At 45.4% G+C, this 15,961-nt stretch overlaps 1 protein-coding gene across 2 annotated transcripts in view; it reads left to right on the top strand.

The window, feature by feature from the left end:
- Nucleotides 1-15,961, top strand: part of unc5cb (unc-5 netrin receptor Cb) — a 183,699-nt gene that overhangs the window by 113,224 nt on the left and 54,514 nt on the right. For both annotated transcript variants that reach the window (XM_090234782.1, XM_090234781.1), the window contains exon 4: nt 8,840-8,943. In XM_090234782.1, the coding sequence (XP_090090908.1) occupies nt 8,840-8,943 (104 nt within the window). The remainder of the gene's footprint in view (nt 1-8,839; nt 8,944-15,961) is intronic.

Raw genomic sequence — 15,961 nt, 5'->3', positions numbered from 1 at the left:
TTTATTTTACCTCGAATGGAGCAAAACAAAGTTAATGCCCAGCTCATGAGGCCCCTTGATGATGTGAGGCCTGAGGCAATTGCCTCTTCTGCCTAATGGTAAGTCCGCCAATGCCTCCACCTCCACATAATCAGCCATGATCAGCAGCCTGCCAGGGCTAACCTTTCCTTCAAATCAGAATGGATCCTTCTTCCTCTGCTATTAAAATGGATCCCTTCTTCCTCTGCTATTAGAATGGATCCTTCTTCCTCTGCTATTAGAATGGATCCTTCTTCCTCTGCTATTAGACTGGATCCTTCTTCCTCTGCTATTAGAATGGATCCTTCTTCCTCTGCTATTAGAATGGATCCTTCTTCCTCTGCTATTAGAATGGATCCTTCTTCCTCTGCTATTAGAATGGATCCTTCTTCCTCTGCTATTAGAATGGATCCCTCTTCCTCTGCTATTAGAATGGATCCTTCTTCCTCCGCTATTAGAATGGATCCTTCTTCCTCTGCTATTAGAATGGATCCTTCTTCCTCTGCTATTAGAATTGATCCTTCTTGCTCTGCTATTAGAATGGATCCTTCTTCCTCTGCTATTAGAATGGATCCTTCTTGCTCTGCTATTAGAATGGATCCTTCTTCCTCTGCTATTAGAATTGATCCTTCTTGCTCTGCTATTAGAATGGATCCTTCTTGCTCTGCTATTAGAATGGATCCTTCTTGCTCTGCTATTAGAATGGATCCTTCTTCCTCTGCTATTAGAATGGATCCTTCTTCCTCTGCTATTAGAATGGATCCTTCTTGCTCTGCTATTAGAATGGATCCTTCTTCCTCTGCTATTAGAATTGATCCTTCTTGCTCTGCTATTAGAATGGATCCTTCTTCCTCTGCTATTAGAATGGATCCTTCTTGCTCTGCTATTAGAATGGATCCTTCTTCCTCTGCTATTAGAATGGATCCTTCTTCCTCTGCTATTAGAATGGATCCCTCTTGCTCTGCTATTAGAATGGATCCTTCTTCCTCTGCTATTAGAATGGATTCCCATTGCTCTGCTATTAGAATGGATCCCCCTTGCTCTGCTATTAGAATGGATCCCCCTTGTTCTGCTATTATAATGGATCCCCCTTGTTCTGCAATTAGAATGGATCCCCCTTGTTCTGCTATTAGAATGGATCCCCCTTGTTCTGCTATTAGAATGGATCCCCCTTGTTCTGCTATTAGAATGGATCCCCCTTGTTCTGCTATTCGAATGGATCCCTCCTGCTCTGCTATTAGAATGGATCCTTCTTCCTCTGCTATTAGAATGGATCCTTCTTCCTCTGCTATTAGAATGGATCCTTCTTCCTCTGCTATTAGAATTGATCCTTCTTGCTCTGCTATTAGAATGGATCCTTCTTGCTCTGCTATTAGAATGGATCCTTCTTGCTCTGCTATTAGAATGGATCCTTCTTCCTCTGCTATTAGAATGGATCCTTCTTGCTCTGCTATTAGAATGGATCCTTCTTCCTCTGCTATTAGAATGGATCCTTCTTCCTCTGCTATTAGAATGGATCCCTCTTGCTCTGCTATTAGAATGGATCCTTCTTCCTCTGCTATTAGAATGGATTCCCATTGCTCTGCTATTAGAATGGATCCCCCTTGCTCTGCTATTAGAATGGATCCCCCTTGTTCTGCTATTATAATGGATCCCCCTTGTTCTGCTATTAGAATGGATCCCCCTTGTTCTGCTATTAGAATGGATCCCCCTTGTTCTGCTATTAGAATGGATCCCCCTTGTTCTGCTATTAGAATGGATCCCCCTTGTTCTGCTATTCGAATGGATCCCTCCTGCTCTGCTATTAGAATGGATCCTTCTTCCTCTGCTATTAGAATGGATCCCCCTTGTTCTGCTATTAGAATGGATCCTTCTTGCTATGCTATTAGAATGGATCTTTCTTCCTCTGCTATTAGAATGGATCCCCCTTGTTCTGCTATTAGAATGGATCCCCCTTGTTCTGCTATTAGAATGGATCCTTCTTCCTCTGCTATTAGAATGGATCCTTCTTCCTCTGCTATTAGAATGGATCCTTCTTCCTCTGCTATTAGAATGGATCCCTCTTCCTCTGCTATTAGAATGGATCCCTCTTCCTCTGCTATTAGAATGGATCCTTCTTCCTCTGCTATCAGAATGGATCCCTCTTGCTCTGCTATTAGAATGTATCCCTCTTCCTCTGCTATTAGAATGGATCCTTCTTCCTCTGCTATCAGAATGGATCCCTCTTGCTCTGCTATCAGAATGGATCCTTCTTCCTCTGCTATCAGAATGGATCCTTCTTCCTCTGCTATTAGAATGGATCCTTCTTCCTCTGCTATCAGAATGGATCCCTCTTGCTCTGCTATCAGAATGGATCCCTCTTGCTCTGCTATCAGAATGGATCCCTCTTGCTCTGCTATCAGAATGGATCCCTCTTGCTCTGCTATCAGAATGGATCCCTCTCGCTCTGCTATTAGAATGGATCCCTCTTGCCCCGCTATTAGATTGTCCTGAATGGATTACTGTAGCTCCTCTCTCTCCTGGGCTTCCTGGCAGACCCAGGCCACCTCATAGATAGCCACAGTCCCTCTGGAGACTAATGGAAACTCTGGACTAGTTCCCCCCCTTCCCCCCCTCCCTCCCCTCCTTAAACAGATGGTTTAATCAGGGGCTAAGTAACACTCAGGGCTGATAAATTCAGGTGGTGGTGGTGGGGGGGGGGGGCATGTACAGTGATCAATTTTAACACTGTGAGGCGGGTGGTGTCATAAAGGCTGTCCTCTGTGGACCCGGAGTATTCTTTCCCCCCCACTGTGATTTGTGGTACGTTCGTGACTGTTTGGGTGTGTGTTATTGTGATGTATTGCAGCCCACGTTTCCCTTCTGCTAAAATGACATGGACTCTCATTGGCCAGTGATTTACCTGACTCCACTTTCCTCTCCATGGTTACTCTAGATACCTGTGACCTGACCGACAGGTCAGGGGATGCTTATAGTTCTACCTGGTGGTTTATTCCTATGCAACTTTACTGTGACATTCTGTACTTGTTGCGACCTCAGAATGACTTGCCACCATTCTTGAGGTATTTCGATAGCGTCATTAAACACCATAGAGACGCTGAAATGGGTACACAAGCAAATGAAATGAATGACTTCTCAGAAAAACCAACAAAAAATGTCCTTCAATTGACCTAGGTAATTAAACCCGTTATACTGAACCTAGAAGCTGAAATTGTATGTGTTTGTGGCGTTGTTATTTTTCACAAAACTAGTAAAGCTCACATTCATCTAATTAAGTTTCACCTTGGTAATTCTCTCTGGTCGCCAGTCCTCTAGTTTACATCTGCATCAGGGTTTATAGGTTTATTAAGTGAGGGAGAGAATGCGTCGAAATAACCCATAACTGTGAGACTTCTGTAATTTCGCAGGACAAGAAGCCAAACACCATGCACTTAGCATAATGGCAGTCAAATGTGGTGGTAGCTGGGGCCTGTAGGGAGGCCTGGGGAGGCAGAGGTATTTCTGTGGTGTAACAGGGAATGGTGTGACTCCCACAGGAATGTCTACTCAGCCTTATACCCTGCTGCTCACCCAGCTCCACATCTCCTGAGCCTGGGAGAGGAGGAGGAGGAGGAGGAGAACAGAGAGGAAGGAGACACGGTTCATAAATATCACTCAGGAGCTACTCATTTCACTCTCTGTTCCTCCATTTCTCTCTCTCACACACACACACACACTTCTCTCTCTCTCTCTCTGATAAAAAAAACAGCATACTGACGAAATTCCCCAAAGCTACTGTATATCTGAATACGTTTCCCTCAATCTTATACGCACGATCCAATCTTTTAATTTCATACTTGATCTTTACGGAAATTGCTTTCAATGCAAACTTTCCATTTCAGCATTTTATGACACTGAAATGCACCATATGCTCCTAAAGACAGACATGAGGTTGAAATGGAACTTCAGTTCTCCTAGTATTTGTGTTTCAGGGCTATTTGGTCCCTGGTGCTGATCCGGCTGTTATGGTGTACAGCGGGGTTTTGGTTAAAGTCTGGTGCTAATGTATTTTGTTATGAGAACATCTCAGAGTTATGCTCTTCTCCTCCAGCAGGGGATGTCGAGTGGTGAGATGATCAATAAACTGTTTCAATTCCAGTTGGACTTCTCTCTCTTTTGATAGTCCTCTAACTGAAACCAGCTGAAGTCCAGCTTTGGGAAGAGGCATTTGGACTCAATATCAAATGGGTGGACAGACTATGTACGGACTAGAGAAATAATTATCATTTATAACCTTAAATCCCAGAGCAGGCTGGCTACTGAGTGACTCAGAGAGTTATATTTATGTCATGGAATTGAGACTTCTTCTGTGATAGTTCCAAATGTCTGCCGGACAGTCTTACACCATGGAGAATGACTGGAGAGTTGTTAAATGCTCAGCCACCTTAAAATAGTCCCCATTGTCTACATAGTTCTGTATTCAAACTCTGCCAATGGCTGTACTATAGTATTGGCATTTCAGAAGCTTTCTGAGTGATTCTTCTTTTGCCATTCCTCTCTCCTTCAGTCTGACAGTATGCCGGCCTGCCAGCCTGCTGCCCAACATCACAACTCTTTAATAGCATTGGTTTGATCACACTCAAACCAATGCATTCCCTCTCTCTCTCTCTCTCTCTCTCTCTCTCTCTCTCTCTCTCTCTCTCTCTCTCTCTCTCTCTCTCTCTCTCTCTCTCTCTGTCTCTCTCTCTCTCTCTCTCTCTGTCTCTCTCTCTCTCTCTCTCTGTCTCCCTCTCTCTCTCTGTCTCCCTCTCTCTTTCTCTCTCTCTGTCTCTCTCTCTCTCTCTGTCTCTCTCTCTCTCTCTCTCTCTCTCTCTGTCTCCCTCTCTTTCTGTCTCCCTCTCTCTCTCTCACTCTCTCTCTCTCTCTCTCTCTCGCTCTCTCAGTGTCAGCAGCAGTTTCAGACATGCCAGTGGGGAGCAGTCACATAGTGTGGATGTAGGCATCAAATCCACTCTTTTCCACTTTGTGGTTTCTATTTTGCTCAAATTACAATGGTGATGAGGAGACCATTTCTGAACCAGCTGGGAGGAACATTTTGTGGTTACTTCCATAAAAGACGTTTCACTATCCATCTGTCGATGCTTACATTTTCTTTATCTGCGTGTCAGCAGATCTCCTTTATTTCAGAATCCAAAAAACTAAATGCTAAAGCCATCTAAAACCATAAATCGGCAATTTACGTTCGCACAAGATGTCTGTAACAGCCCTATGTTATGTCCTTCCAGAATCTGTCTACAAAAGTTGGTGGAACCCTTAACTACCCCAACGGATGGTTTCCATGGAGACTGAGAGGTGCTTAGAGTAGTTCTGACCCAAAGAAATTAGTATAGCTCTCTCTCACAACGTCACGACCACATCGACTATCCTTGACTCTCTGTCTATGACTTTCTGAAGGGTAATATTCTGTTGTAAATCTGTCAATTTACAGTCCTTCTTATTTCCAGTACCCACTATGTCTGTCCACTAGCTCACTGATTATCATGGTTCCTTCTGGCACCAGAGGGTGGCAGAGACCGCTCTAGAGACACGGTCCGGCATCTTTTGGAGGCTCGTCGGGTTCGAGGGACCCTACCGTACCTGGTGGACTGGGAGGGCTAGGGTCCCGAGGAGCGGGCATGGGTGCCTGCCCTGGACATCCTGGATCCGGGTTTTGTTAGAGACTTCAAACAATTACGTGGTGGTCTTCATGGCTCCGCAGCTGGAGTCACTCCTAGATGTCCTTGTTAAAATAAATGTGTTTTCTGTGGTCCTTTGGAGAAGCTTGAATTGTTTACCGTGTGCGTTCGTTACCTGAGTGAGTTTGAGACTTAGTGTTTGTTGTTTTTTCCAGTGTACTGTGATCCTGCGGCTTCCGTTTCTCAGTAAAGTATTATGTGCATCTGGGTCCAACCTCACCACATCACAGCAAGCTTTTGCCACAACATGGACCCAGCAGAGATCACGCAGACCCGGAAGAGGTTCCTCACTCAGTGTTCTCTGGTGTTCGAGCTACTGTCCTCCTCGTTCCATACCGATCGGGCCATGATCGCCTACTTCCTCTCTCTTCTCTCGGGCAAGGTCCTGGCGTAGGCAACAGAGGTGTGGGAACTCAGCCACCATCTTGCGGATCCATAGTAGCCTTCACTTCTTCGACCACCCGGCCAAGGGGCCAGACCAGTGGCTGACTTCGCCATTGAGTTCCACACCCTCGCCGCCAAGAGTGGGTGGAATACAGAGGCACTGGTTACCGCTTCCATCAGGGTCTGTCTAACACCATCAAAGATGAACTGGCCGCTCGGGAACTGGGAGAGGACCTCGAGTCCCCGATAACGCTGGCAATTAGGGTTGACAACCTCATCCGGGAACGGGTGAGACGGCGCCCTTTTGACACCACTCCAGCATTCCGGTTTCCTGAGCCCCCTAAGCCCACCAAGCCCAGCATGGAGTATCCAATGCAGCTGGGTCGCACCCGTCTGAGCCCACAGGAGTGAAGGTTGCTGCCTCTACTGCGGAGGTCTCTGCCATCTCCATGCTACCTGCCCAGAGCTGACTAGAAACGCCAGAGCTCGCCAGGACAGGGGGAGGCCCTGATGAGCTGTGCAGTTACAGTGCCTTGCGAAAGTATTCGGCCCCCTTGAACTTTGTGACCTTTTGCCACATTTCAGGCTTCAAACATAAAGATATAAAACTGTATTTTTTTGTGAAGAATCAACAACAAGTGGGACACAATCATGAAGTGGAACGACATTTATTGGATATTTCAAACTTTTTTAACAAATCAAAAACTGAAAAATTGGGCGGTCCTTTCACAGTGGAATGAGGATTCTGTGGTCCTTTACCGAAGCTTGAATTGTTTACCGTGTGCGTTCGTTATCTGAGTGAGTTTGAGACTTAGTGTTTGTTATTTTTTCCAGTGTACTGTGATCCTGCGGCTACCGTTTCTCAGTAAAGTATTATGTGTATCCTTAACCACTGATTCCTCATCTGGTCTCTTCTCTGCACCTGGGTCCAACCTTACCACGTCACTCTGATGGCATGCTCATCTGGCCCTACAGCAGAAATACCTGAATACCATTTAATTTACATTATTCACAAACTGACATAAAGAGAGTTTGATGTATAACTCCATTCACAATGCACAAATATGCTTTTCTTCTTGGTTTTGCCCTGAGGGTGGCTGAGGGGTTGAAACTCCACAGGAAACCCTTGACTTCTAGAGACACAGTGTACTTTCAGAGCATATGGGATTTCCAGCTTGGCTTACCTTTCAGCTCTGGGCTTCCTTTGCTTTGTAAGCAGGGCTGGTCCATGCTTGGTTTAACAGTGATAGTCAAGAGTTGGCTTCATGTGAGCTCCTCCAGCCCATTCTCAGGGATTACACACTGGCAGGGAGTTACTTGTGTGTGTGTGTGTGTGTGTGTGTGTGTGTGTGTGTGTGTGTGTGTGTGTGTGTGTGTGTGTGTGCTCTTTGATACTATGGGCTACAACTTGGTGTCCCAAAAAATTTCTCGCCGAGCTGCCTGTACATTTAAATTCACACACAGTACTCAACAAAATGTTTACAGATTTAAAGAAAAAGAAACACTACAACATTAACTGAAGCATGTTGTTTTGTACAGGAGCAATGTTATTCTAGACTATTCATTAAATGTGGTTACTGGGTTTGATTAAATGGGCTCCTGTGTCAGACAGTTAAAATGATAAGCAGAACAGGGACATTGCAGGCTGTGGAAAGTGCTGTCACTGGAGTTTGGGAGTACGAGTGTGTACTTAATACTCCACTGAGTCTGTTCTCTAGCAATTGTAGCGCTACAGCTCCCTTCCCCTGTCCTCCTCTTACACAATCTACCTCAAGCCCAGTCTCTCTCTCTCTCTCTCTCTCTCTCTCTCTCTCTCTCTCTTTCTCTCTCTCTCTCTCTCTCTCTCTCTCCCCCTCTCTCTCTCCCCCTCACTCTCTCCAAATCTCTCTCCTCTCAAGCCCTCTCTCTCCCTTTATGCCCCTCTCTCTCTCCCCCTCTCTCTCTCTCTCCCCCCCCTCTCTCTCTCTCCAAATCTCTCTCCCTCTCCAAATCTATCTCCCTCTCGCTCTCCCTCTCTCTCTCACTCCCCCCCCTCTCTCTCTCTCTCTCCCTCTCTCTCACTCCCCCTCTCTCTCCCTCTCTCTCTCTCTCTCCCCCTCTCTCTCACTCCCCCCTTTCTCTCCCCCTCTCTCTCACTCCCCCCTTTCTCCCCCCCTCTCTCTCCCCCTCTCTCTCGCTCCATCTCTTTCTTTCTCTCTCTCTTTCGCTCCCTCCCTCTTTCTCTCTCTCTCTCCCTTCTCGTCACCATATTATTTCTGCAGCTCCTCTGCCAGACCGTATCCCAGCAGGTGGTGATATATATCTAATGAGCTTTGGGTTCCAGTGTAGCATGACGCCCCCCCGGTCCCGGTCCTGCCCTACTCCATCAGGCTCACACACTGGAGAACTAGTGGCTTTTTATTAGAGGAGGGAGAGTGATCCCTTTCTCAGCAGCTCCCTGCCATCCACCTCTGATTCTTCAGGCTCTCTGTGCAATGAGAGGACAGAAAGAGAGAAAGAGAAGTCCAGCTTTATTTCTCACAGAGACTGCTCTATTGGCCCTATGCAGTACTGTATTTGCTAGCTGCGCACTGAGAACGACAGTCTAAAACCTTCTGTCTTTTTTTTTAATCAAAAGACAGCAGTGAAATAATTCAGCATCCTCATTATTACATACATCATGTGTAGAACGTGAGGGATATGTTCATGTTTATTTATGGTTGGTTGCCATTTTTGTCCTCCAGATCTCAGGAAGACGTTTGACCAGGAACCCCTGGGAAAGGAAGTGTCTCTAGAACAGGAAGTTCTTCTTCAGTGCCGCCCACCAGAAGGGATCCCTGCTGCTGAGGTAAGGGTTAAAGGTTATGGCTAAAAGGATCAGTGATTTACTGGTATTTTGTCTTCATATGAATGAAGTAAAGTAAGTAACCTTCGCTGGTTTACAGGCATTCACCAAGTAAACCCTGAACATGCAGAACTTAGTTGTGTCTCTGGAGCGCTACTGTAAGCAGTAAGAGCCTAAAGCTGTGGCCCCATAATGTCAGCTACACTGGGGCCTCACTTCTTAACCAGGTCTCTACTCCTCCCTAACAGATGGCAACTCCAGCTCCTTTCTGCTGATCTTAACGTGTAGAGCTGGCTCTGCCGCAGCAATATGACAAACCACTAAGACGTATAACTCTTACAACAACAAATTGGTTTCCGGCCTCATTGTGTCCCTTTTTTTTACCCACCTATTCGGTCAGAGGAAATCCTTCAAGTGCACTTCCTGCAGGGAAGATTAGCCGAATCAATTGGTTTGGCTAAGTTTAGTCTCAGAGCTACTTCCTCACCCTGTGTTCGCGATGCTTCCTAATGTGTTATGGCTAATACCATGAACCACATTCCTGGAGGCTTATTTGAATATAGCATGTATTAACCTTTCTGATCTCCCCATCCCGGATCCGGGTTCGTGAATACAGACTCAAGCTCATTACCATAACGCAACGTTAACTATTCATGAAAATCGCAAATGAAATGAAATAAATATGCTAGCTCTCAAGCTTAGCCTTTTGTTAACAACACTGTCATCTCAGATTTTCAAAATATGCTTCTCAACCATTGCAAAACAAGCATTTGTGTAACAGTATTGATGGCTAACGTAGCATTTAGCATTAGCATTCAGCTGGCAACATTTACACAAAAAAACAGAAAAGCATTCAAAAAAATCATTTACCTTTGAAGAACTTCAGATGTTTTCAATGAGGAGACTCTCAGATAGCAAATGTTCAGTTTTTCCTGAAAGATTATTTGTTTAGGACAAATCGCTCCGTTTTCTGCGTCACGTTTAGCTATGAAAAAACCCCTGTATCCAGGATTGTGTAAATCTATCAGCAAGCTCATTAGCATAACACAACGTTAACTATTTATGAAAATCGCAAATGAAATGAAATAAATATGCCATCTCTCAAGCTTAGCCTTTTGTAAACAACACTGTCATCTCAGATTTTCAAAATATGCTTCTCAACCATAGGAAAACAATCATTTGTGTAAAAGTAGCTAGCTAGAGTTAGCATTTCGCGTTAGCATTTAGCGTTAGCATTAGCGTTAGCATCCAGCACGCAACATTAACAAAAACATAAAAACCTTCAAATAAAATCATTTACCTTTGAAGAACTTCTGATGTTTTCAATGAGGATACTCTCAGTTAGATAGCAGATGCTCAGTTTTTCCAAAAAGATTCCTTGTGTATTAGAAATAGCTCCGTTTTATACATCACATTTGGCTACCAAAAAAAATCCATAAATTCAGTCCTCAAAACGCAAACTTTTTTCCAAATTAACTCCATAATATTGACTGAAAACATGGCAAACTTTGTTTAGAATCAATCATCAAGGTGTTTTTCACATATCTCTTCATTGATACATCGTTCTTGGACACATGCTTTCTCCCCTGAATCAAATGGTAAAGTAGAAGCAGCTGGCAATTGCGCACCGAATTCGACGCAGGACACCAGGCGGACACTTGGAAAATGTAGTCTCTTATGGTCAATCTTCCAATGATATGCCTACAAATACGTCACAATGCTGCTAAGACCTTGGGCGAACGACAGAAAGTGTAGGCTCATTCCTTGCGCAATCACAGCCATATAAGGAGACAATGGAAAACAGAGCTTCAGAAATTCTGCTAATTCCTGGTTGATGCATCATCTTGGTTTCGCCTGTAGAATGAGTTCTGGGGCACTTACAGACAAAATCTTTGCAGATTCTGAAACTTCAGAGTGTTTTCTTTCCAAAACTGTCAAGAATATGCATAGTCGAGCATCTTTTCGTGACAAAATATCGCGCTTAAAACGGGAACGTTTTTTATCCAAAAATGAAATAGCGCCCCTAGAGCTCTAACTGGTTAATAGTAATTGTTAGAATCTTAAGAGGGTGTATCTTTTAAGTGGCCTGGTAGATTTGAGATTAAGTTGTTTCTGTCTCAGATATGCATACCTTTCAGGATGTCTTACTTAAATAAATTGGGCAATGGTTGGCATGTCATCGGGAGGGGAAACATGAAGTTATCTGCAATGAGAGCAGGGCTCCTGAACAGGGCCACTGTGTATTATCCTCCCTCTGTCAAGTAGCACTTCTCCCTACCCCTCCATTCCACTACCTAACACGTTGTGGTGAATTCAAAGGCCTTCGTTATAGATTACAGGGACCGAGAGTGGGAGAGTGAGAGAGTGAGAGAGTGAGAGTGAGAGTGAGAGAGTGAGGGTGTGGGAGAGTGGGAGAGTGGGAGAGTGAGAGAGTGGGAGAGTGAGAGAGTGGGAGAGTGAGAGAGTGAGAGAGTGGGAGAGTGAGAGAGTGAGAGAGTGAGAGAGTGGGAGAGTGGGAGAGTGAGAGAGTGATATGTTCTAACTTGTTCTACTAACACACTGAAGCATCAGGACCAGAACATCCAATCAATCAGAATAAAAATAATTACAACACAATCAAAACAAAACTACATTGCTTATTGGGAAACATAAGCACAGAGCAAAATGCAGTGCTGTCTGGCCCTAAATCGACAGTACACCGTGGCTAACTATTTGACCATGGTTACTGATCAAAACCTTAGAAAAACCTTGACAAAGTACAGGCTCAGTGAGCACAGCCTTGCCATTGAGAAGGGTAGACACAGGAAAACCTGGCTCCCTGTAGAGGAAAGGCTGTGCAACCACTGCACCACAGCAGAACCTGAGACAGAGCTGCATTTCCTGACAAAATGTCAAAGATATAAAACAACTAGATAGTGTCATTTCCCCAAATTCGACATTGCTGCCTGCCATAAGTTGAGGGACAGTGTCTGACAGACCAACCAACCTGCACATGTCCTCTATGCTTATTGTTAAATATGTGGTTATTTTGACCCTTGGTTATTGTTGTTACTGTAGTCCTGTTGGCAATTTTGATTCTTATTATCTTAATATTGTAAATATCCAAAGTAAGCTTTGGAAATATGTACATTGTTACGTAATGCTTATAAAGCAAGTTGAATTGAATTGAATTGAGAGAGGGCCAGAGAGAGAGAGAGAGATTGAGCCAGAGAGAGAGAGAGATTGAGCCAGAGAGAGAGAGATTGAGCCAGAGAGAGAGAGATTGAGCCAGAGAGAATAAGTATCCTTTGCAGTGAGTTCTTCTCAGGTCTGAACTCTGAAAAGGCCTGCGACTGACCTGGAAAAGCTGAGTTAAGTGAGTGGGACTTCATTGCCTTTATCCTCGGTGAGAAGTGCTGACAAAACTAAACGGAGAGAAAAGTTTGGGCCGAAACTCTACTTCTTACTTCTTCTAATAGGCTTTTTTCTATCGGTGATTCCAACTGTTTGTGTCAGCATGATTCCAATCAAGCTTCTTCGCTCTGATTGGCTCAGTGGGATAATTCATTCTGATGACACACCTGTGACGGAGCAGAGAGAATCAATGATATCACTGCCATCATCAACAAAGGTGCCTGAAGTCTGAATGGAATGACAGATTGTAGTTTGTATGGAATAAAAATGGAGGGGATACTGTATTGAAGTGGAAGCCTAGGCAGGTGTCCAGCGTCATTAATTATTTACACACTTGCTTACCTCACTTGAATAAAGACACCAGTCCATTACCCTTATTTTTCTTATTTTCTGAAGTAAAACACAGCTGTTGAAAGAGAAAATAGACCCGAACTGATCCTGAGAGCCTTTTTCCTCTCTCTCTTTCTCTCTCTCTCTCTCTCTCTGTTTGTCAGGCATTTTCTCACAGAAACGCTTTAGGAACCCGGCTAGGGAAAAACAGATGGGCCCAAGTCTGTGGTTGCATATGCATCTGCAGAAATATGTAGCAGAGTCACTGCAGAGGAAAGAGCTGTTGTATTCCAGCCACAGGGAGACAGAGAGGGAGAGAGAGAAGAGCTGTCGTATTCCAGCCACAGGGAGACAGAGAGGGAGAGAGAGAAGAGCTGTCGTATTCCAGCCACAGGGAGACAGAGAGGGAGAGAGAGAAGAGCTGTCGTATTCCAGCCACAGGGAGACAGAGAGGGAGAGAGAGAAGAGCTGTCGTATTCCAGCCACAGGGAGACAGAGAGGGAGAGAGAGAAGAGCTGTCGTATTCCAGCCACAGGGAGACAGAGAGGGAGAGAGAGAAGAGCAGTCGTATTCCAGCCACAGGGAGACAGAGAGGGAGAGAGAGAAGAGCTGTTGTATTCCGGCCACAGGGAGACAGAGAGGGAGGGAGAGAGAGGAGCTGTTGTATTCCAGCCACAGGGAGACAGAGAGGGAGAGAGAGAAGAGCTGTCGTATTCCAGCCACAGGGAGACAGAGAGGGAGGGAGAGAGAAGAGCTGTCGTATTCCAGCCACAGGGAGACAGAGAGGGAGAGAGAGAAGAGCTGTCGTATTCCAGCCACAGGGAGACAGAGAGGGAGAGAGAGGAGAGCAGTCGTATTCCAGCCACAGGGAGACAGAGAGGGAGGGAGAGAGAGAGAAGAACTGTCGTATTCCAGCCACAGGGAGACAGAGAGGGAGAGAGAATAGCTGTTGTATTCCAGCCACAGGGAGACAGAGAGGGAGAGAGAAGAGCTGTCGTATTCCAGCCACAGAGAGGGAGAGAGAAGAGCTCTTGTATTCCAGCCACAGGGAGACAGAGAGGGAGAGAGAGAGAGAAAAGCTGTCGTATTCCAGCCACAGGGAGACAGAGAGGGAGGGAGAGAAGAGCTGTCGTATTCCAGCCACAGGGAGACAGAGAGGGAGAGAGAGAATAGCTGTTGTATTCCAGCCACAGGGAGACAGAGAGGGAGAGAGAGAGAGAGAGAAGAGCTGTCGTATTCCAGCCACAGGGAGACAGAGAGGGAGAGAGAGAGAGAAGAGCTGTCGTATTCCAGCCACAGGGAGACAGAGAGGGAGAGAGAAGAGCTGTCGTATTCCAGCCACAGGGAGACAGAGAGGGAGAGAGAGAGAGAAAAGCTGTCGTATTCCAGCCACAGGGAGACAGAGAGGGAGGGAGAGAAGAGCTGTCGTATTCCAGCCACAGGGAGACAGAGAGGGAGAGAGAGAATAGCTGTTGTATTCCAGCCACAGGGAGACAGAGAGGGAGAGAGAGAGAGAGAGAAGAGCTGTCGTATTCCAGCCACAGGGAGACAGAGAGGGAGAGAGAGAGAGAAGAGCTGTCGTATTCCAGCCACAGGGAGACAGAGAGGGAGAGAGAAGAGCTGTCGTATTCCAGCCACAGGGAGACAGAGAGGGAGAGAGAGAGAGAAGAGCTTTTGAAGGTTGTTGGGTTTGGATCCAGTGGGTTGTCAGTTGTCTCCGTGGCTCTTTTACTAGAGGGCTATGCCCAGGCCAGGGCAGAGAGGGTGAGGCAGGCAGGCAGTCAATGCCAGGCAGCGAGGCGGTGGCCTAATGTGCCCATTCTGCCCATGTCTTACAGCACTATGCTAAATCACTTAGATGGATTCTCATGGACTCAGCTTTATTTTCCAGGCGTACTGTAGATGGTGCTACGCGAGGATTCACATCACAGATTCGAATGAAAACAAAACATAATACTGTACTCACGCACACACACACACACATGCACGTACTGTACACACACACATACAAACACACAGTTTGACCTGGTATGGACCTTGGATGCTGGGAGCAGCTTTTGTATTTTTTGTGGTCCTTCATTACTGTATTGGATTGAACATGACAGCTGATGGTCAGATAGTCAGTTTATTGGCAATGTATGTCAAAATCACAGTAGTATTACTATTGAATTATTCCTGTTTTCTGAGGACAACCATTTCTATCTACTCTGGTGCTGTTTTAAAGGGGATTCTCAACATTTAATCCATAATGGCATCTACTGTATGCACCACACCCTCCACAATTATGGGATAATCTCTGATCATCTGAGATTACACAGGTAGCCTACTTCTCCTGTTGACCTTTTACAATATTAATCTGCTCCCAGGTTTTTTTTTTGTCTGTCCTTTTCCAATTATTGGATTTATGTCATATTGAAGCACATACTCCTGAAAATATGAAAATGTATTGTGAACACAAAATACTGGTATAGGAGTGGTTTAAAAGCACCACTTTTGATGTGTTTTGGTGGTTTAAAAGCGCTGACATCATCAATGCTTTGATGCTGACCTGCAGTAGCCAAAATAATCTGCATTGGCACAAGATAACAAGTTATAATGATTCCTCTACAGCAAGAAACTGTTTCAAACCAGAATATGCCGTCATTATGACGTCCTATTCCAGATTCAGCCCACTGTGGTGATGCAGCATACTTTCAGCCCACTGTGGTGATGCAGCATACTTTCTGCCCACTGTGGTGATGCAGCATACTTTCTGCCCACTGTGGTGATGCAGCATACTTTCTGCCCACTGTGGTGATGCAGCATACTTTCAGCCCACTGTGGTGATGCAGCATACTTTCTGCCCACTGTGGTGATGCAGCATACTTTCTGCCCACTGTGGTGATGCAGCATACTTTCTGCCCACTGTGGTGATGCAGCATACTTTCAGCCCACTGTGGTGATGCAGCATACTTTCTGCCCACTGTGGTGATGCAGCATACTTTCTGCCCACTGTGGTGATGCAGCATACTTTCTGCCCACTGTGGTGATGCAGCATACTTTCTGCCCACTGTGGTGATGCAGCATACTTTCTGCCCACTGTGGTGATGCAGCATACTTTCTTGTTGTGAGAAAGAAACAGAAAAAGATGAACATCCCCAGTACACAGTACACAGACACAGTACACAGTACACAGTACACAGTACACAGACACAGTGTGTTCCTCCAGGGAATGGGTTGAGACAGAGGAGGAATAATCCTTCAGGCCTCACAGACCCTTTACACAGCTAGCCCTGATGCTACACATTGATGTCTGATG

The sequence above is a fragment of the Oncorhynchus mykiss genome, chromosome 5 (assembly GCF_057628025.1).
Source record: "Oncorhynchus mykiss isolate SJ-2025 chromosome 5, ASM5762802v1, whole genome shotgun sequence".
Taxonomy (NCBI): Eukaryota; Metazoa; Chordata; class Actinopteri; order Salmoniformes; family Salmonidae; genus Oncorhynchus; species Oncorhynchus mykiss.
The sequence above is the reverse complement of the archived record's forward strand: the minus strand, read 5'-3'. Positions and strand labels throughout refer to the sequence as shown.